Genomic DNA, 23,214 nt, shown 5'->3' on the forward strand with positions numbered 1-23,214 from the left:
CTATGCATCAACATTTCTGTATCTCTTGGGTAAATCCCTAGCAGTGCTATTGCTGGGTCATAAGGGAGTTCTATGGATAGTTTTTTGAGGAACCTCCACACTGTTTTCCAGAGCGGCTATACCAGTTTACATTCCCACCAACAGTGTAGGAGGGTGCCTGTCTCTCCACTCCCTCGCCAGCATCTATAGTCTCTTGATTTGTTGATTTTAGCCACTCTGACTGGTGTGAGGTGGTATCTCAGTGTGGTTTTGATTTGTGTTTCCCTGATGATGAGTGATGTTGAGCATCATTTCATGTGCCTGTAGGCACATGTGTCGTATAGTTATTAGTATTGCTTTGTATTAATGTTTTGGTATTCCTTTTTGGTGATGAGATTTTGTCTTTGACCTCTTAATGTTTTTGCTAAAGGTATTGGGGGGAAAAAATAAGAGTGCATCTCAGGTTTCAGCTTTATCTATATAAATTTAGAAGAATTGGCTCTAGCAAACATTCTATGCTCGGCATGTGCTTGAACTCATGACCCCAAGAATAAGAGTTGAATGCTCTATCCACTGAGTTGATCAGGCAGCCCTCTAGCAAATGTTCTAAATCACTGGGTCCAGAAGAAGCTGTGGGCTATTTTAGAGAAAGATTGTCTTTAAATTCCATCATTTAATATAAGGCTTGCCTTATAGTAGATGTTCTCTACTTAATTTACTTAAAATCCAAGAATGAAACAAATAATCAATAATTTTCAAAATTACTTCTGTTAATAATGTTTTAATCACTACATATGATATTCACATAATTTAAATGTGTAATTAGATTTCAAGATAATTTCATATTTGAATTTTTTAAAAAAATCTGTCAGATTGCCAGAGGAGAAGGGGTAGGAAGAATGAGCAAAATGGGTAAAGGGCAGAGGAAAATAAAGGCTTCCACTTACAGGAATAAAAGGCAAAGCATAGAGTATAGTCAGTGGTACATAAATAGTATTGGATGCCAACAGGTGGCAGCTACTTGTGAGCACAGCATAACATATAAACTTGTCAAATCACTATGTTGTACACCTCAAAACAATGTAATATTGTCTCTTAACTCTACAATAAAAAATAAATTTAAAAAAATAAAGGCACACGAATATGGTTTCAATGTCAAAGTAATGATAATCTGAAGAATTATAATTTTTTTTTTTTTTTTTACTATTCAGACAAGCGTAACTTCCCTTTTTATACTTCTGTCTGTATTCTTTTAGAAGGTCCCAAGGAAGGACAATTTAACTTTCTGTCCAGGACCACAGTACAAAGACAACACCCACCCCACCCCCAAGGCAAGTGGTCCTTTAACAACAAGACACTTGTTGGGTTTTATCCTGGAATTGTATTTAGCTGCTGCCTACTGTTGTGTTAGAGGGAGGGAGGCTTTCCTGCTCTCTGCTCAGAAAGACATCTTCAACCAGTTTGGCCATTGGCTTCTGAATGGGAAGCCTCACTGCTCTCTTTATTCCCATGTTGGATGTGTGTTTTTTTCTAGACCAGTGTTTATCTTCCACATGTTTTTCTCTTATAACTTTTTTCAGGCTGAGGCTTTCCTCTACCCTTATCAAACCATTCGTGCCTGCTTTTTATCTTCCAGGAACATCCAACAATTTCTGTTCTGCTAATGGAAATGTTTAGTGATTTCTAGATCTCCTCTTTGTAAAAGGTATCTCTTTTGACACTGAGTGATTTATGCAGGGGAGGAGAAAGCAGTATATGCATTTTGCTATCTCCATCCAGTTCTATGCTGATTTTTCAGTAGTATTTACTTGTTCCTTCCAAAAAGTTTGTTTCTCATTATAAAAATAGTACATAATCTTTACTGGAAGCTTAGGAAATGTGAACCAGCAAGGTGAAAAATGAATATTTCTATGGGCCCAAATAAAATTTTATGATTTAATTAAATATCCAATAAAGTGTCAGTGGAATTCTAGCTGTAAAGGGATAGAATATTTAACCCTTGTGTTAGTAGAACTATTATACACTAAATCACAAACACTAAATCTTGGATGTATATTATAAGATCTACAGTACCGTTCATCATGAGCAGACTTCCAGGGCCCAAATACATTTGTGCCTAATATTTAGAAGATGTGAATCAAATGTTCCTTTCAGTAACACATTTTCTTAAGAGTTTATTGCCACTTGGTTTCCATATAACACCCAGTGCTCTTCCCCACAAGTGCCCCCCTCAAAGACCATCACCCCCCTTCCCTTTTCCCCCTCCCTCTTCAGCCCTCAATTTGTTTTCAGTATTTAAGAGTCTTTCATGATTTGCCTCACTCCCTCTCCCTAACTCTGTTTCCACACCTTCTCCTTCCCATGGTCCCCTGTTAGGTTTCTCCTGTTAGACCTATGAGTGCATACATATGGTATCTGTCCTTCTCCGCCTGACTTACTTCATTAGCATGACACCCTCAAGGTCCATCCACTTTGCTACAAATGGCCAGATGTCATTCTTTCTCATTGCCATGTAGTATTGAATATATAAACCACATCTTCTTAATCCATTCATCAGTTGATGGACATTTAGGCTCTTTCCATAAGTTGGCTATTGTTGAAAGTGCTGCTATGAACATTGGGGTACATGTGCTCCTATGCCTTAGCACTTCTGTATCCGTTGGGTAAATCTCCAGCAGTGCTATTGCTGGATCATAGGGGAGTTCTACTGATAGTTTTTTGGGGGACCTCCACACCGTTTTCCAGAGCAGCTGTACCAGTTTACATTCCTACCAACAGTGTAGGGGGGTGCCCCTTTCTCCACATCCTTGCCAGCCTCTATAGTTTCTTGATTTGTTCATTTTAGCCACTCTGACTGGCGTGAGGTAGTATCTCAGAGTGGCTTTGATTTATATTTCCCTATTGATGAGTGACACTGAGCATCATTTCATGTGTCTGTTGGCCATCTGGATGTCCTCTTTGAAGAAGTGTCTATTCATGTCCTCTGCTCATTTCTTCACTGGGTTATTTGTTTTTCTGATGTGGAGTTTGGTTAGTTTCTTTTAGATTTTGGATACTAGCCCTTTATCTGATATGCCATTTTCAACTGTCTTTTCCCATTCTGTCAGTTGCCTATTAGTTTTTTTGGTTGTTTCCTTTGCAATGCAGAAGCTTTTTATCTTGACTGAGGTCCCAAGAGTTCATTTTTGTTCTTGATTTCCTTGCCTTTGGGATGTGTCAAGTAGGAAATCACTGCGATTGCGGTCATGGAGACTGTTTCCTGCTTTCTCCTCTAGGGTATTGATGGTTTCCTGTCTCCCATTCATGTCCTTCATCCGTTTTGAATTTATTTTTGTGTATGGTGTAAGAAAGTGGTCTGGTTTCATTCTTTTGCATGTTGCTGTCCAGTTCTCCCAGCACTACCTGTTAAAGAGGTTGTCTTTTTTCCATTGGATACTCTTTCCTGCTTTGTCAAAAATTAATTGGCGATACATTTGTGGGTCCAGTTCTGGGTTCTCTATTCTATTTCATTGGTCTGTATGTCTGTTTTTGTGCCAATACCATACTGTCTTGCTGATGGCAGCTTTGTAGTAGAGGCTAAAGTCTGGGAAAGTGATGCCTCCCATTTTGGTTTTCTTCTTCAATATTACTTAGGCTATTCAGGGTCTCTTGTGGTTCCATATGAAATTTAGGGTTGTTTGTTCTAGCTCTGAGAAGAATGCTCGTGCAATTTTGATGAGGATTGCATTGAATATGTAGATTGCTTTGGGTAATACTTACATTTTAACAATGTTTATTCTTTCAATCTATGAGCACGGGATGTTTTTCCATTTCTTTGTGTCTTCAATTTCTTTTATAAACGTTCTATAGTTTTTATTGTACAGGTCTTTTACATCTTTGGTTATGTTTATTCCTAGGTATTTTATGGTTTTTCCTGCAATTGTGAATGGGATCAGTTTCTTGATTTCTCTCTGTTGCTTCATTATTGGTGTATAAAAACGCAACTGATTTCTGTACATTGATTTTGTACCCAGCAACTTTGTTGAATTCATGGATGAGTTCTAGCAGGCTTCTGGTGGAATCTGTTGGGTTTTCCATGTAGAGTATCTTGTCATCTGCAAAAAGTGAAAGTTTGACTTCTTTGCCAATTCTGATGCCTTTTATTTCCTTTTGTTGTCTGACTGCTGATGTTAGGACTTCCAGCACTATGTTAAACAACAGTGGTAAGAGTGGACATCCCTGTCATGTTCCTGATCTCAGGGGGAAAGCTCTCAGTTTTTCCCCATTGAGCATGATATTGGTTGTGGGCTTTTCATAAACTGCTTTTATAATGTTTAAGTAAGTTCCTTCTATCCTGACTTTCTCGAGGGTTTTTATTAAGAAAGGCTGCTGGATTGTATCCAATGCTTATTCTGCATCTATCAACAGGATCATATGGTTCTTATCTTTTCTTTGGTTAATGTGATGTATCACATTGATGGATTTGAGAATATTGAACCAGCCCTGTAATCCAGGAATGAATCCCACTTGATCATTATGGATAATTCTTTTTATGTGCTGTTGAATTTGCTAGTATCTTTTTGAATATTTTTGCATCTGTATTCATTAAGGATATTGGCCTATAGTTCTCTTTTTTTGTTGGGTCTGTCTAGTTTGGGAATCAAAGTGATTCTGGCTTCATAGAATGAGTTTGGAAGTTTTCTTTTTGTTTCTATTTTTTGGAATAGCTTTAGCAGGATGGGTGTTAACTCTGCTTTAAGTGTCTAATACTGGTAGAAATCCCCAGAAAAGCCATCCAGCCCTGGGCTTTAATATTCGTTGGGTGATTTTTGATAACTGATTGGATTTCTTCACTGGTTATGGGTCTGTTCAGGTTTTTTATCTCTTCCTGTTTGAATTTTGGTAGTGCATGTGTATTTAGGAATTTGTCCATTTCTTCTAGATTTTCCAGTTGTTGGCATATAAATTTTCATAGTAATCTCTGATGATTGCTTATATTTCTGAGGGATTGGTTGTAATAGATCCATTTTCATTTATAATTTTGTCTATTTGGGTGTTCTCTCTTTTCTTTCTGAGGAGCCTAGCTAGAGGTTTATCAATTTTATTAAAAAAAAAAAACTCTTGGTTTCATTGATCAGTTCAATTGATTTTTTTGGATTCTATATTGTTTGTTTCTGCCCTGATCTTTATTATTTCTCTTCTTCTGCTGGGTTTGGGGTGCTCTTGCTGCTCCCTTTCTAGTTTCCTTAGGTGCTTTGTTAGATTTTGAGTTTGCACTTTTTCTAGTTTGTTGAAATAGGCCTGGATTGCAATATATTTTCCTCTTAGGACTGCCTTTGCTGCATCCTGGATTGTTGTATTTTCATTTTCATTTGTTTCCATATATTTTTTAAAATTTCTTCTCTAATTGCCTGATTGGCCCAATCATTTTTCAGTAGGGTGGTTATTAACCTCCACATTTATGGAAGTTTTCCAGACTTTTTCCTGGCATTGATTTCAAGTTTCATAGCATTGTGATCTGAAAGTATGCATGGTATGATCTCAATTCGTTTATATTTATGGAGGGCTGTTTTATGACCCAGTATGTGGTCTATCTTGGAGAATGTGCCATGCACTGAGAAGAAGTGAATCCCCCAGCTTCAGGATGCAGAGTTCTAAATATATCTATTAATTCCATCTGCTCCAGTATGTCATTCAGGTTCATTGTTTCTTCAATGATTTTCTGTCTGGTTGATTTATCCATTGTTTTAAGTGGAGTATTAAAATCCCCTTTGATGAGCTCATTTTTATCAATAAGATTGTTTCTATTTGTGATTAGTTATTTTATGTATTTGGGTGCTCCCGAATTCGGTGCATAGATGTTTATAATTGTTAGATCTTCCTAATGGAGAGACGCTGTAATTCTTATATAATGTTCTTCTTCATCTTTTGTTATTGCCTTTACTTTAAAGTCCAGTTTGTCTGATATAAGTATGGCTACTCTGGCTTTCTTTTGACTTCCAGGCACATGATAGATATTTCTCCATCCCCTTACTTTTAATCTGAAGGTATCTTCAGGTCTAATGTGAGTCTCTTGTAGAGAACAAATAGATGACTTTTGTTTTTTTATCCTTTCTGCTACCCTGTGTTGTTTTATTGGAGCATTCAGTCCATTTACATTCAGTGTTATTATTGAAAAATATGTGTTTAGATTCATTGTGTTCCTTGTAGAGTTCATGTTTGTATTGATGTCTCCTGGTGTCTTATTTTCCTTGATACATTTCTCTCATAGAGTCCCTCTTAGGATTTCTTGTAGGGCGGGTTTGGTGGTGATGAATTCTCTCAATTTTTGTTTATTTGGGAAAACCTTTATCTATCCCTCTATTTTGAATGACATACTTGCTGGATAAAGGAATCTTGGTTGCGTATTTTTCCTGTTTATCACACTGAAGATTTCCTGCCATTCCTTTCTGGCCTGCCAAGTTTCAGTAGATAGGTCTGTAACCACTCTGATAGGTTTCCCTTTGTATGTTAGGGCCATTTTATCCCTAGCTGCTTTCAGAATTCTCTCTTTACCTTTATATTTTACCAATTTCGTTATGATATGTTGGGCCAAAGGTCAATTCAAGTTACGTCTTAGGGGAGTTCTGTGTGCCTCTTGAATTTCAATGGCTTTTTCTTTCCCTAAATTGGAGAAGTTCTCAGCTATAATTTGATCAAGCACCCCTTCAGGACCTTTTTCTCTTTCCTCTTCAGGAACTCCTATGACACAGATGTTGTTCATTTGATTGTATCACACAGGTCTCTGATTCTCCTTTCCTGCTCCTGGATCAATATTTAACTCTTTTTCTTGACTTCCTCTTTTGCCATAACTGCGTCTACTAATTCACCTATTCTCTTCTCTGCCTCTTCAATCCATGCTGTGGCCACCTCCATTTTATTATGCACCTCATTTATAGCCTTTTTAAACTTGTCACAGCTATTTTGAAGGTCCCTAGTCTTTGTATCAATAGCTTCTCTGACGGCTTCCATGCTTTTTTCAAGCCCAGCGATTAATTTTATGACCGTTGTTCTAAATTCTTGTTCAGTTATGTTGTTTGTGTCTGTTTTGAGCACTCTGTAGCTGTGCTTTCTTCCTGGAATTTCTTTAGAGGAGAGTTCTTTTTTTTGGTCATTTTGGCTAGCTTTCTGTCTCTTGTCAGTTTTAAAAGCTCTTTCTGCACTGTAAGGCTATTAGTATTGCCTTATTAAAGGAGGCTCTTTGACTGTCCAGGGCCTGTCGTTTCAGGAGATGTTCTTTTAATGGTGTCTCTCAGTTTCTGTTGCTATGCCTCTGATTATTTTATTTCCCTATTCAGTGATACTTGGGACTCTCCACCATGTGAACTTTGGCTTGTTTCTTGAGGTAGCCTTGAAAAGGAAGACAGACAAATACACAGGGAGAAAAAGCATCCAAATGCACAGACAAATCAAAAAAAAAAACAAGCAAGCCAAAAGGGGAAAGAAAAAAATAACAGAAAACAAAGGACAGGAAAAGAAAAAAAGAAGGTGGGAGAAAAGAAACAGCCAAAGATAAAGGACAGCCTGAGAGCATAAAACCTGCAGAGGGGAGACATAAGAATGAGATAAGGGAAAATATATCTGGATGGCAAAAATTGATCTAATCACAGTAGTGCATAAATGTTGGTCTTTCCCAGACTCCGGGGGTAGGGGGGAGGGAGAAAAGAAGTAAAAAGGAAAACAGAAAAGAGAAAACAAGGGGAAAAAATTTAAAAATTAAAAAAAAAATTTTAATTAAAAAGAAAAAAAGCAGCTCTCCAGTGCGGATGGGCGTGGTTTGGTGTTGGTAGGTTGGGTCTCAGGGGCGGCTCTCTGAGGCCCCACCTTAGTGTCTGTGGGGAGAAAAGTGGCAGCGCCCCAAACCCCCCTCAGACCACGCATTGCAAGCCACTCTCTTGAGTCCAATCTTCCCGTGCCACAAGCGGGCCAAATTGCTTTGGGTTTCTAAGCTCCACCAGGTGTCTAAATCCTAGTCCATGCACTTCGGTACTACTGCCCCCATTAAAATGTCCTCCTGCAGGTGGGTGGCTTTCTAGCCAGGATTGAATAAGGGGACTGTGGAGCCAGCTTATCCCTGGCTCCGCCTGGAGTCAGCAAGCTGCTGAGCCCAAGGGAGAACAAGCCCTGTTGAGGGGGATGAATTTCTCTCCCCACTCCCAGTGACTATATATGGGATGTTTGTGTCTCTCCATCCAGAGTCCAGGTCTCCCCTCTCCAGAGATCACTCTATGAGCATTTTCAGTCTCTCTTTCTTTTCCCCTCGGCTCTCCACCGCTCCACACAGCCATTCCCCCCAGCCGCTCTGTGCAAGGCCCTTCATGGTCCTGTGCCGCTGCTGCACACATGGCCCTCTGTGGCCCTGTGTCACCTTTCTGGGCATTCTCTCTCCCAGCTCTGCTTTGGGCCAGTGCTCCCTCCCTTCAGAGCCTCTGGTCGCAGTTCGCACTCATTCAGGCATCCACAAGGAGTCTGTGTGCACATCTCCCAGAGTATTGTGGCATTAGTCCTTCTCAGTTTGCTAGTTGCTGGTGGTCAGAGATTACAGAACTCCCTGCTTCTCCACCATCTTGCTGTTCCTCTTCCTCAGTAACACATTTAATTGAGCAAAATAGTCAACCTAATTTATTTCAAATTTCATGGAACAGCTAGTCAAAGGGTGGGACTAACGTAAATGACTGTGTAAATATAGTCATGCACCTTGTTTTTAAAAACATGACTATATCACCTATGTTCCCATTTCATTGCATGTAACACAAAACCAGGAAATTATGAGTTATACAAATATGGATTCATTTTTCTCTCTTTAAGAAGAAGGTAAGGCAGGTGTTCCTTTGCATTAGCATGGATCCAGCTTCCTCCTATCTTTCTGTTTTGTCATTCACATACAACTTTCATCCTTTTGCTTACAAGTAGGCGGGGCCATTCCTAGCACCGTATCCATGGTCCTGGAACTTGCACCAGCTTCCTCTGTCTTCTTTGACCTTAGTCTCCTGGAAGTCTTACTCTGTAGAATTCCATTTACTTTTCATTGCCCAGAAATGTTTTGTGATCATCCTTAGCTGCAAAAGAGCCTAAGAACGGACATTTTTTAGTTGGACACAAAAGTCCCTGAAAAAGAAGAAACTTGGGATCCTTTTAAGGAAGGCAGGTGACTGGGTTTGGAGTCAACAGCTGAAGTATACTCCACAGAGGCCAGAGTTTATCTTTGTGCCCCGCAGGTCGTGGGCTCTCAGTGTTGGCTGATGGATGGCTACATGCAGCGATCAGCACACAGCGGTCAAATCTATGGATGTCCCCACACGTCTGTGTGAATGGACGCATAGCATGCAGAGCTCATGACTGAATGCACAATGACCCTGGGGAGAAGAGGCCTGAATAAAAATACACTTTCATTTTCCTCAATAGCCAGATGGTTTTTATTGTATCCCAGCTTCCCTTTTGGAAGTGATGCTGGATGAAGAAAGGATTTCAGCAATTCCCTGCAGAATGGGCACTGGTAAGATAAAGCAAGGGACTTGAGAGTAAGGAGGTTAGAAAAAGGAATTCTCTCGAGGCAGTTGGAAGGACTTGAGCAAAATGCCTACTTGCCTTGTCGCAAAGAATGAAACAGAGACTCTTAAATTCGGGAATGAACAATTATATAGTTAAAGCCACCAGTAACCCCGTGTCCTGTCTGCACCTACTGTCACAAAACCACAGCTGCGGTTCCAGGCCCAGCCAGAAGTCACCGTGTCAGCAAGGTCACCAGCTAAGCTTTTGTCCTTTTTGCTGAAGACATATGGAAAACCATCTCCTGCTCTCCATGTCTCTGTCAATATTAATTTAGTTCTCAGCGTAGGAAATACTTGACATGTCAGTTATTTTCTACATGTAGATATTTCATTGGGAGACAGCACCACATCTTCAGTGTGCCGCAGTGGGTGAGAAAAAGTGCACTCTCTAATACAGGCGGTAAACACCTTTCATTAGGGCCCACCTTGTCTGTCTGAGTACAGTGGTTCCATGAGTGCTAACCTGAGCTCACCACTGCCAATGACGCGATCCCAGTGGAAGGCCTTGTGTGTGTGTGTGTGTGTGTGTGTGTGTGTGTGTGTGTGCGTGTGTGTGTGCGTGCGCGCATGCACGAGTACGGGTGCGATGAATGCCATGCGTTATCTGTACCACTTGGCCTAAGGCCTGGGTCCTCTTACTGAATGAAGTGAGGCGACCAGCGTAGGAGACGTAGAAAGACATGGATTTAATGACCTCTGCCTCCAGTTGGACTCATGGCAGCAGAAATTTATGGTGAGAGACTTTCCTCTGTTATGAGTCATGTTTCCTTCTCTTTAGCTCTACTTCTTCTTCCCCCTTCCTAGCAGAGGAAGAGGGATTCTTTTGCAGTTCTAAGAATACGCCTGTACCATCCTTGATCTGATGAATAACGGTGCTGCTGCTAATATTTAGTTTCTATACAGTTTATGTTCATTTTCATCTTACACATATTTTATGTGGTGCATTCTGTCTGGATCTTAAAAAATTGTCTTAATACAGGCTAGCCCTTTGTCACTTGCAAATGCTGCTTAAGGGTTTGGATGTGGCCTGTTGTTCTGGCTGCTCCTCTGTTGCCTGAGGGAAGGTCAAGTACTGGAGGGGGAATGTGGTCAGCTGGAGCTGGGAGCAATCCCATTTGCAGGTTTTGTCTCATTATTCTTTTCCCCCTGATTTCATTATAGTTCTCATACAAGCGTTAATTCCATTTAGTCAGAAGTCTTTTCTTTCTCTGTTGAGCTCGCAGCAAGTGTCCTCAGGTTTTAGATTGTTCCTGCGCTACAGGGAGTCTTCCATACTTACTTCCAGCCAAGACATTTGATCTGAGTTGTGATTCGTCTCTGTCTGCCCCTTATTCCTCAGACCAGCCAGCGGAGGGGCGTGTGCAGTAGACACAAGTGTTTTCAAATAATGGATTTCTATTGAGGCTTCACCCAGCTGACTCTACCCACTCCTTTGATCGCCTCCTCTTTACTCTGTAGGTAAGGAAGGGATTCCCACCCTAGGGTTATAGGGGTGGCTTAACACCTGACAGTGGACAGAGAAGGTCAACAGCAATTTATTATCACGTATTCTCACAGCTTGGGTTAGGAGGATACTGCACACCTCACAGAGCTCTGTGGGGTGCGCTTGGGAACAGAGTGAATACCAGGGGCGCTAGGAGGCAGGCTGTGCAGTGTCAAGAGAGTGAGGTCTCCTCGGTTCCCATGGGAGGCTGTGATTGGCTTGTTTTAATAATTCCACAAGAATAGTTCCATGGGAACTGAAGGCCACTACTGAAGAATAAGCAGGAATTGTGTCCAGCCTCCTGGATAAGGACCATTGTCCTGCTGGGGGACCTTATACAAGGGGGCAGAGTGGGAGGGGAGCATGTAGTTAGGGCACTTATGGCCATTCTGCTCTCACCAGATGTCAAGGCAGCACGTAAGAGAGGCTTGTTTGAAGTCTTACCTGCCATGTAACACCCCCCCAACTGTGGACTCTCATGATTAGTCTAGGCTTATTTTGTTTCTTTTCCCTTTTACCACTATTTCTTTTATTTCAATTCCTGAAAGGTCTTATCACCTTTTAAAGGTGAATCAAGGGGCAAACAATTGAAAAAATCTAGCAGGGAAAGGGAAGAGGACATTAAAGTTTTACTCCAGGCCCCGCTCCGAACTACTGACCAGTTTATAGAATGAGAAGGCGAGTAACGTTCACTCTCCCAGGAGGAGGATGAGGCTAACTTAGCAGAGTGACTGCAGAGAACAGTAAAAATATTAATTTGCATAATCGTACATATTACAAAACGTTACATCTTCTTAGCAGATTGTACCTTTTATCCTTTGAGCAAATCTGGCAAGAAATGTCTCTGGATACTAAATTTTCATCTCCAAAAAGCTTAAATCCTAAATTGGTGAGTATCAAAGTGCTATGCCCTAAATTAATTTCCTTCAGAAACTTTTGACTATTAATCTATTTGCTTTTTATATGGTGTTAATGTTGAGAAGACTGATTTCTCTCTAAATCCTGTTTATTTTGTATCCTTTCATTTTTGTATTCCTGGAAGCCTTTTACATTTATCTTTTTAAAATGATTTTTAAAAGTTATTTTTGAGGGGAAGAGAGCATGTAATGTATGCATGTGTGAGTGGAGAAGGGACAGAAAGAGAGGGGGACAGAGGATCCGAAGTGAGTTCTGTGCTGACAGCAGAGAACCCGATGTGGGGCTCAAATTCATGAACCCTGAGATCATGACCTGTCAACTGACTGAACCACCCACGCACCCCTTAAGTTTATCTTTAGTGTTAGAGACCTGAACTGCCATCAGGATATGAAATCTTTTTTTTTTTTTTTTTTTAATCATGATCAGTGCCTGGCATTTTATTTCTGGAAAACATTCCTTTTCTTTCAGTTATGACCATTCTCTTCCCATTATTTCATCAATTCCATTTTCTCTATTCTTTCTTTTATTGCCTGTATATTAAACTCCTATATCTCTTAAATTATCTGTTATATTTCCTTGTCTTTTTTTTCTGTTTGTTCTGTATGCCAGTAGATTTTCTCTATATCATTTTGAAGATCCCTAATTCTAATTTTTTTTCCGTGAGTGTTCACAATTTAGCCTCTATTAATTTTTTTAATTTAGTAGTCATACTGTTATTGGACAAGAACTCCTTCTTTTTCATGGACTTCCCTTTATGGTTATAGTTAGCCCTGATTTGTGGTTGCAATATCTTCTCAAATCTCTCTGAAATTAAATCATTTTGAGACTTTTCCTTTTCCCAGTTCTTTTTCACAGAATGTTTATCACCATACTTTTTTAGAATTTTCTTTTTCTCCATGAGTGACTTTTTCCTAACATTGATTTTCTCCAATGTCTAATGGTTCTTGGTGATTGATTTATATTTACTAATGGACTAGATTGACTAACTGATTACTTAGGATATGTCTCTGCCATATATAGATATCTTATCTATATATGTATATTTTCTCTGCCATGATATAGATATTTTCCCAGAGGACTCTTTATCGATTAAGAGGACTGACTTTGGCTACTGTGTAAGTGAGTAAGGTATATGAACAGTTTGTGAATAGAGGCCCATTTCACTGTATATATGGGTGAGCATGCACACACACACACACAAGCACAAACCAAAGGGAGAAGTGGTAAATGCTTTCATTTCTTGCTGTCCAAGACAACGCTGATGTTTCCCTTTGATTCTCCCTTCCATGTCTTTCATGGCGCTCTAGAGCAACCTGATACTGAGGTCTGTTTGAGTCCCAACCCCGGACAACTTCCATGAGAGGTGGTTCACTGGGCCCAGAGTGCTTTTAGCTGCGCCTGCTGTTCAGGGTAAAGCGAGCCGTTGGGAGGCCTGTCCAGCCTTGCCATTGACGAAACACTGTACGATCAATTATTGCGGCTCTTGCACTAGGGCCCCTTCCTACCCTTTGTAATTTTCACACTGAGGTTACTTGGTTGGTTGTCTGTTTGCTTTTTGTAGATTTCCTTGTCAGCAGTGTTGTTTTACGCTGTTCTTAGGCTAAAATCTGCATAATTATGAAATACATTATTTATGTTTTATTTCCCAGGAATTTCTAAAAATTTCTCATTTGATACTAGAACACCTTATTGGTCTCCAGTGCCATTGGGAGCTAGTCTTATAGTACACACCTTTCTCTAATTCTGAGTTATTGGGAGTGGTGTGCCCTCAGTCCTCTGTTCTGACCTGGCTTCCTGTATTTGCCTCATTAGCATTGTTTTCACCTCAAAACAGATCTATGCTTTTCTTATGAATATAATTGGTAAACTTTGGGGAAAAGTTAGAAAATATGGAAAAACAAGAAGAAAAATAACAGTTTCTGAAGTCTCAGTGGAAGTTTTTGATTTCATTACTATCCAGTGTGTTTACTTTGGCACAATGTTGCTTCAATCATGGAACAGAATGATTGCATCTTATTTGGGAAATGCCATTATATCACAAGTGCTGCTAAAAAATCTTAGAGCATATGCACAAAACCTACAATGCCATCGATCACGGTTGGAATAGTCTCTAAATGCACTTGCTGCATAATGAAAATCAGAGCTTTCACAATATTCAGTGACTGGGAATGAAATGTTTGGTTCAGTGGTGTGTTTGTGAGACAGACACTCAAATGTATTTCCACTTTCTTAATTGAAAAAGAAAGCTGACTACTTTTGCTGATTTATAAATCATTGCAAAAAGTCATGAAGTCTGGTTTTAAAGTAGCATCGTTTTATCGGTTAGCTTCATGACTCGGACAATTAGAGATTTATTATCCTGATAAAATAAGAAGTCTGAGGCTGCTATGGTTCATATCCCTAGCCTGAATCTGCCAGCATTATCATCTTTCCATTCTGCTCCACCTGGCATGTGGGCTTATATTTAATGCTTCTAGAGTCTCTGGGCATCACAGGCACCATGTCCAGGTTCTGGAAGTAGCATCAGCCAGCAGATTCTATCCATTTAAACAAGAAAGCACTAGTCTTCCTGGATGTTTTACCAAGTAGGATTTTACTTGTATCTCATTGGTCATAACCATCACATGATCACACTTAACCCTTTTTAGTTTAGATGTAGCATCTTGAAACAGATCATGATGTTCATAAGTTAAGAAGGAAAGAAAAGTGGATTTTGGCAGGAAATTAACCATGTCTGCTCTTGAGACCAGCATATTTATGAGGATCAGTGTAATTGTGGATGAATTGGTGAATGCCCTTGACATTGCACAGGTCAGTCATTAACTCTGTAGACCACCCCGTGGCTGTCCATTTATAGAATTTGTGTGATGTATAATTGAATAAACAGTTATGTTGAGCAGACATACCTGGATAAAAAAGGGTTTTGTTTCTCTCATTAGCCAGGTGATACCTGTGACAATCATACTGCTCAGTTGGATGGTGCCCAGGAGGAAAAAGAGCTGCCAGGAGTTATGACAGCGAGTGGCTCCTTGGTAAGTTATAGCAGGACAACCTGGGGGGAGGGATGAGTGCAGAGGCCATTTTTTTCAAGACGATCAGGCCAAACTTCAAAGCAGTGCACCCTAATTAAGATGCTGGACAGCCACAGCTCTCTACAAACCTGTCTACCTTTAATCAGTTTGCAGGAAAACCTTCAGCAGTAAACAAACCCAAGTTTAATAGTTAAACCCACAAATAATTGCATGCTCTATAAAAACAGATAAATACCTAGAAAACTAATAATTGTAGGCCTTTTCTGGGGCAGATTTGGTTCCTTTGTTTTTTCTTTTATTTTAAAAAATTCTCATAAGAATGCTAGTTCCATTGAGTCATAGGTCCATCTGTTGGAGGAAAAGCAGGTGTCCTCAAGTTTTCGGTTGTTTTCCCAGTGCAGGGTGAACACCAGGCACCTTTCCATGCATGTGACCCCATGTGTCCAGTGCCTCTCTCCCTTCCCCCTCTCCCTACTTTTCCTCATCCCCACTCCTTCTCCCAGCTGACCAGGAGGAGGACAAAGTCAGGCAAGCCTGAGGAGACCAGTCAAGCTTCTATCCATTTATGACCAGGAAAGTTTACTTTATTCTCAGTTCAGCCCAGAGCCTTTCTTCACATGTTTCTGTGTACACTCCTACTTCAAGCTGTCTTTTCCTCCTTTGGTGGAGGTCATGCAGTCTCTTTTCTTTCTTCTTTTCCCATACTCTTATTTCCTCTCCTAACTTCCTTCCAGATCAGTAAAAGGCGGAATGGCAAATCCTGGTAGGTTCCCTCCTCCCTTATGAGATGGTGTTGAGGAGTCTTTGGTGAATGTCCATATACTGAGCCCACCTGGGTTACACACACCTTTGGTTGTCCTCTCTCATAATTTGCACATGATAGTAGTTGTGTCTTTTTCAAAATTTTCTCTATTTGCTTTCTTCATTAGTGCTGTTTTGATGGAGAGGGAGTTGGATTGTAGAAAGGAATTTATGTTATTCCTGGAACATCTCTGTTCAGTCACCACTCATATGAATATTGCTGGAAGTCTTCTTTTCCTATTTTTTAGTTGTTTTGTTTACTCTATTAGGTTTTAGGAAAGAGGGTTTAGATCATCTGACTTAACTTTCCCATTTTATCCCAGGATATAACCCTGATTGTTTACAGAAATAATACAAAATATCTTTTGATATTAAAAATTATCCCCAGTCTGCTCCCAGCTGGTATTTGACCTTTGATTCACTTAACTTAACCACACAAATCCTTTACTATTGAGAACAAATCAACTTTCTCTTTCAAGAGCATACCCTGAGCTTTCCATTGGTAAAGATTTGTTTGGTCTTTTCTCACCTTTTAAAATGGGGAAAAGATTTGAACAGATGCTTCACCAAAGAAGATGTGGGGATGGCAAATTAATCTCATGAAAGGTGCTCAGTATCTCTAGTGATTATGGAAATGCAAGTAAAGCCACAGGGAGGTATCTCTGCATAACCCGCGAAATGAAGGACTGATTCTGTCATCTGGTGCTAAGGGTCAAGTGCTCCATCCACTTTGGAAAATAATTTGGCAACTTCTCTTTTTTAAATATTAAAAGAAATTTAAACATTTGTTCATTTTTGAGAGAGAGACAGACAGACAAGCGGTGGAGGGGCAGAGAGAAAGCAAGTCACAGAATCCTAAGCAGGCTCCAGGCTCTGAGCTGTCAGCACAGAGACTGATATAGGGCTCAAACCCATGAATTGTGAGATCAGAGGCTTAACTGACTGAGCCACCAGGCACCCTGGCAACCTTAAAATGTTATGCATGCACCTACTTCAAACCCAGCCATTCTACTCATACATAATATATATTCCTACAAAGACTTACTTTCAAATGTTTCTCATGTAATAGACCCAAACAGGGAACAACCCAGTTTTTACCTACAAGTAAATGGATTAACACATTCTGGTATATCCATACAATGGAATATTACTCAGCAATAAAAAGCAGTGAACTATTAATATGTGCAACATGGATGGATCTCAAAATAATTATGCCATGTGAAAAAAGTCAGATCAGAAAGATTCAATTTATGTAAAATTATGGAAAATGTATACTAACCTGTATTGAAAGAAAGGAGATGGTGATTGCTGGGGGCCTGGGGATGGGTGAAGAAAGGAGGGAAGATGTGACAGAGGGGGATAGGAACGTTTTTGGTGTGCTCCTTTTGTTCATTGTCTTGACTATGGTATGGTTTCACAGGTCAATATATTTCTCAAAACAATATCAAAATGAATGCTTTACTCTTTAAATATTTGCAGTTAATTGTATGTTATACCTCAATAAACCTTTAAAGAAGAGTCCATATAACATCTTATGATTTCATTAATATCCAAAGTGTTTATTTTGCAACAGCTACTTAAAATAAAGAAATAGTCTTTTTATGTATTATATGTGGTTGACCCTTGACTCTAAATCACAAATGCCACTGAAATTGGGCATTTACAAACATCTTACAACTCAATCTTCTATCACAGCAAACCTACTCTACAGATCACTCCTCATATAGATAAAATGGGCAGTCCACATAAATGAATTAGTCATTTGGAGTGTTAGTCTAGTCAAAAAGCAAAACAGTTCATCTAGTTTGTTTCCAATGTCTTGAGTGAGTGAAATCAAATGGCTACACTTGGTATTGATTCATAATTTACTGCAAAATACAATCATACCATCTGTTTAAAAATATCAGTTACATCTGTGCTTGCTTCATGGGAAAGAAAATCTAAAGAACTTTGATTTAAACACGTAGGAGTTTGTTTTCGTCACAAATCAAGAAACTAATGGGTAGAACAAGGCTGGTACTACTGTATACAATGCAATGCCAGCCTTAGCATGAACTTTTAATGTTTTACTTTATGCTGCCCCTGTAGTGTGTGGATTCAATCCAGCAAACTCTGAATCCCATGTTGATGTTCCTGACAGGAGTGTCAGATGATGGACGCTTATTAACAGAAGACCTTAGCTGTCAGGGAAAACATTTATGGTAGAATTCTTCTTATTGCTCATTGAATGTTGCACTCTTACATTATTGTTTTTCTTTTCTTTTCTTATCTTGGTTATCTGAATCTCATTTCTTTATATATAAGTGATTTTGTTTGTTTACTGTGCAAATTTTTTCAACTTTGGAATTTTTAATTTATTTTGAATTTACTACTAGAGTTCTAAACTGTCATGCGGATCTGCCCTTTATTGCATTCATTTTGGTCATTGCTCCACAAATTCCTTCTACCCAAGGACTGTGTTTTCCCCCCCAGTTTCTGCACTCTGGCTTCTGTTATGTCTTAAATTATTTTCTCCCCATTTTCTGTGTTTCCAGCCTTCTAGAACACACATTAGATGGTTGTTACTTTGCTTGAATTGAATTTCGGTATCTCCTAAATTTCCTCTCCTGTAAGCCTGTTTACTTGGATTTTTTCACCTTTATGTTGCAAATTAATAGTTTTTTCTTAGTCATGATGATAAGTATTGTAGCTTATCTCACTCTTTTTCTGAATTTCATTAAACATATTCTTACTCCTTTTTCTCCATTAGTGTAGCAGTGAGTTCTTGGTTCATAATAGCCATAGCCCCTTAAGTCACTCTGAAGAGAATAATTATGTTTGTTTTCCTTTTAAATGTATTTTTTAATGTTTGTTTATTCTAGAGCATAAGCAGAGAAGGGGCAGGGAGTGAGGGAAACACAGAATCTGAAGCAGGCTCCACGCTCTGAGCTGTCAGCACAGAGCCTGATGCGGGGCTTGAACCCACGAACTGTGAGATCATGACCTAAGCTGAAGTCAGATGCTTAATGACCCAGCCACCCAGGTGCCCCAAAGAATTACATTTTTTTTAAGGAATCAAATTATTTTTATGTTTTTTACTGATGTAGATTTATAAATAATACATGCATGTGTTTTAGGTGTTCAGTTGGTTCTAACATATGTTTTTACCCACATTACCACAAGTCCGTCAAAACAGAAAATTTCCATCACCCCAGAAACCTCTTTGGGGCCCTTTCCAGCCGAATATTCTCCTGCTCCTTCCCTAGGCAAACCCTGTGCTGATTTCTAACCCTTAGGTTGGTTTTAACTGTCCTATAAGTAGAAATATAACTACAATATGTACTCTTATGTCTGTCTTTTTTCACTCAAAATAATTTTTAGATTCATCCATTTGCTGCATGTGTTAGAAGTTTGGTCCTTTTATTACTACCAGTGATCCATTGCAGGAATATACTATTGGTATCTCTGTTCGCCTGTTGATGGACATTTGGATTGTTGCCAGTTTTGAGCAATTATGCATAATACCAACATGAACATTCATATCACATAAACGATGTGTATTCGCATTACTCTTGGGTAAATATGCAACATAATTTAGATTTTTGGCAGATAAGCCACCCACAGGCCATTACCCGTCACTCATGAACTCAGAAAGAAATCATTTAGTATGTAAATCAAAAATAACTAACTTAAGAAAAAAAAATTTTTTTTGAGAGCAAGAGAGAGACAGAGCATGAGCAAGGGAGGGGCAGACACAGATCCTGAGCAGTCTCCGGGCTCTGAACAGTCAGCACAGAGTCCAACGTAGGGCTTGAACTCACAAACCGTGAGATCATGACCTGAGTGGAAGTTGCCTACTTAACCAACTGAGCCACCTAGGTGCCCCTAACTAAATTCTCTCTTTTTAAAAAAAGCATCTACAGGGAGAAACAACAACAAAGACTAATTTTTTGTGTGTGTCTCCCAAGTGGAGGATGTTGTCAGCTAAAGCTTGGTCCTCGGGGGTAAGCTCAATCAGAAAAATAACAGACTACTGTGTAAATATTTTTTTTTCAGTATTTTTACTATTAACTAAGGTATAAATGTTTAGGTTTTTTTTTCTCAGTTATTTTTCAAATATAAACTTCTTCTGTGTAGAAATGCCAGTTTTTAGAATGTGTAATAATAAATGACACAGACTGTGAAGTGTCTGCCCAAGTGTGAGAACCATCTGATCAGGGAAGTGCACGTCTCCCGTTAGTGGCAGCAAGTGTTTGAGGTATTAGGTTTTACCTCCACTGTAGAGCTTGGGACCAAGTCCATAGATCCATGTAGTTTTTTCCTGTCCAGCTCCCGGGGCCTCCCCTCATACCTCTGTCCTTGAGAATCCTGTCACAGCAAGAGGATGAGGTGATCCACCAGAGACTCCATCCAAGGAAGCACAGGGTGAAAGTGTTCCGCAAGGCAGAAGGTACAGCACACCCTCAGGTGGAACTAAAAGCCCTGTGGGCTCTTAAAATTCTCTGCAGAATCATAGCACAGAACTTCATTAATTTTTAGTCAATTAGGAAATTTCTCTGTGTTTCCTCTGCACTTGAGTAGATCATTTTTTCTGAATGCCAAAATTTTGATTGTGTGTCCTTGTGAGTGAGTGGAGTCCCTTAGCTTTAAGGTGCATAGAGGAGGCAGGTAGGTTGGTAAACATTCTCCCCAGATGCCAAACCAATGACAGGATGGAAGACCTAAGTGATTACTTACAGGCAAAGCTGATTTCATTCAGTCTCCCCTCCATGACTTCTGTTGTGACCTCCTGATTTCCTTCTCTCTCAGACCCCTATACTCACACTAGGAACCCACCCCCCACCCCCAAGGCATTTAGTTCATTATGTTTGGACTACATTTTGGGAGGGTTTCCTGGGTTAAATTTAGGGGCTGTCTACATATTTAGGAGCTGGTGTACTTGGCTCCTATTTCGCAAACATTTTTTTAACTATGTACCTGGATCCTTTCCTAGCCTTTGTACAATTCTATTATTTGTTTGTTTTTCTTCTCTCTCTCTCTCTAGAAATTTTTTTTATCCTACTCATAGGTAGAGATTTCTATTTTACCAATAATTCTATTTTCTTTTCATCTACAGATTTCTAGGAATTGGTCTACTGTAGAATTCTATTAAAAATGTCTTCCTTAAAAAAAAAAAGCCTTCCTTTAAAAAGTTATATGTTTTCTGCCATTTTAGTGATTGTAGATGGGAAGGGTGGATAATTGTCAGTTCACCATCTTAATTTAAATTTCTTATACTAGTTTTTGTGTTTTATTTCTCCCCTTAAAAAAAAAGTCCTTTGTTCATCTTATAAAGTAATGCCTATCTTCTATAAGAAATTTAGGAAATGTGATCAAACAAGGTGAGCGGCAGGTTTTTAAAAGACAAAATACTGTATGTATTCATAAGTATCAAATACATTCTATTTTGCAACAAGGTTCCTTCAGTAAAGAAAAGAATATGTCTTAAATTTTAGTTGAGCCATTATCTGCTGAAGCAAAAATCTATTTCCAGCTTTATAAGCATAACTTGGTACTGTTGCTAGTGAGTTCTAGTCACTGCAAAAGATAATCATAGGGTGGGTTCAAAAACTAAGAGTAGACAAGTTTGTGTTTAGCCATGTGTAATGGAAGAGTTGGAGTTCTTTTGCTTCGCGTGGAGTTTGGAAGTCCAAGTCTGCCGGGGCATTTACTTGATGCCTTTGCACAAACCCAGGTGGGTTTGATCTTGCGCCTTGCCGTCCTTTGCTGTGGGCATCTTCCTTATTCGAACAAGATACCCGGCAACTGCAGGCTGTCATCTGTGGTGCTGTCATGAGCTGACCCAAATCTTTTAAGTCAGGAAAGCCTTAGCCGTTCCAGAAGCACTCTTGGTAAAATTACACTTGCATCTCATCGACCACACTTGTCACATGATCACTCTTAGCTGCATCAAATCCTGGAAATGAAGTTCGTTGGTTTAACTCCCTGGAAGCAAACCAAGATATTGTTAAACAAAAGGGAGTTTGTGGCCGGCAACAACAGTGTTGGCCACAGGGGCCAGTGTCTGTCCAGGGTCTGCCAGAGGGACTGTCATTTAGGGACTCACAGTAATGTCCCCTGCTGCCCAGGCAGTCACAACTTTGTATGTTGTCACACACATGTAAATACCTACGCATAATGCAATATACGAACACAGTAGAATGGTCTGCCTGAGTAAGAATGGGACTTTTGTTTCTCCGTTTAGCCAGATGCTGCTTCTCTCAACAGTACCACCCTGTCAGAGGGGTCCCCAGACGTCCCCAGGAGTGGCTCTGTGGTAAGTTATCACATGCCAAGACAATTGCACATTAGGGCAAAACTGCAAGTTCAAGGCAAAAAGAAGCGATTTCCTCAAAACAGATGTGAACACCTTGAACTGAGATTGCAGAGAGACCACAGCTGCCAGTAGACCCACCAATGTTGGAACAGTTAGGAAGTAGGAGACTCAAAACTGAGGAATGACTGTGTCGTAGTTTAAAAGAGGGTTCCATAAACTAATACCACTATGGTCAGAAACCAAAGGATGTTCTCTGCGTGTATCAAGCATGGAGGAATTTGTTACCTTTGGTCCTGCTGGATAAATCACACCAATGACCTAGCCTGACTTCGCCATTGGACCCAGAGGTCCTCTTTACCCACAGGATAAATTAGAAAGCCCTCATCCTGATATTGAAGGTACTATTGCCATATTTCCAGCATTAGATCTCACCCATATAAATCCTCCAGTTCAGACAGATACTGTACTTTCCTTTTTCAGAAAGTCTCATCATCCCCCCTCACCAGAACCACTGGGGAACCCCACCTGGGGTCTCTCTTTAGCTGCTTTGGCAGGGGGGATACAATGGACCAGAAGAAGTGAGAGACCCTGTTAAATGAGATAGTAGTTATTCGATGACAGGTCAATTGGAAGGCAAGAACCTATTAGTCAGGCAAATGGAGGGGGCGCGTTTACTAGTCCCTCTGGGCAGTAGTTTCTCCTCTGGTGTCCAGTTTGAGAGAAAGGATAGCTGATGTTCACATGCATAAACACACTCAGTAGATCCCCACTGTTCAGAGACAGAGCTGTTAGCCCCACGTGAAGGAGCTTTTCGGTTATGTTTTCAGGGTTTTGGTTTTGAGATTGCTTTGTTATAGTGATCATATAAGAAGCAGAAAAGGATGCAAGTGGCATTTGTCAGTGGGTAACTTATAAATAGCACTGCAGATTATGGCACAGATAAGTTCTGGGTGACCCACAGTGTCTGGCCTACTGGCTTTAAATTCAGCTGCTACTTTCCTATTTAAGACTGTGCATTGGGATGCAAATGAGTGACAATGTCCCTGTTTTAGAGATCATCTCCAGTACTCATGGATGAAAACAGAGTAAGTCACTCATAAACTCTGATAACTACTGAAATGAGTTACCTACAGTAGA

General features: G+C 39.8%; 1 protein-coding gene across 1 annotated transcript in view; it reads left to right on the plus strand.

The window, feature by feature from the left end:
* ARHGAP28 (Rho GTPase activating protein 28) overlaps positions 1-23,214 on the plus strand; it is a 195,088-nt gene that overhangs the window by 112,161 nt on the left and 59,713 nt on the right. Inside the window, exons 4-5 of the mRNA XM_029922266.1 lie at positions 14,889-14,981; positions 22,006-22,077. Of these exons, the coding sequence (XP_029778126.1) occupies positions 14,889-14,981; positions 22,006-22,077 (165 nt within the window). The remainder of the gene's footprint in view (positions 1-14,888; positions 14,982-22,005; positions 22,078-23,214) is intronic.

The sequence above is a fragment of the Suricata suricatta genome, chromosome 14 (assembly GCF_006229205.1).
Source record: "Suricata suricatta isolate VVHF042 chromosome 14, meerkat_22Aug2017_6uvM2_HiC, whole genome shotgun sequence".
Taxonomy (NCBI): Eukaryota; Metazoa; Chordata; class Mammalia; order Carnivora; family Herpestidae; genus Suricata; species Suricata suricatta.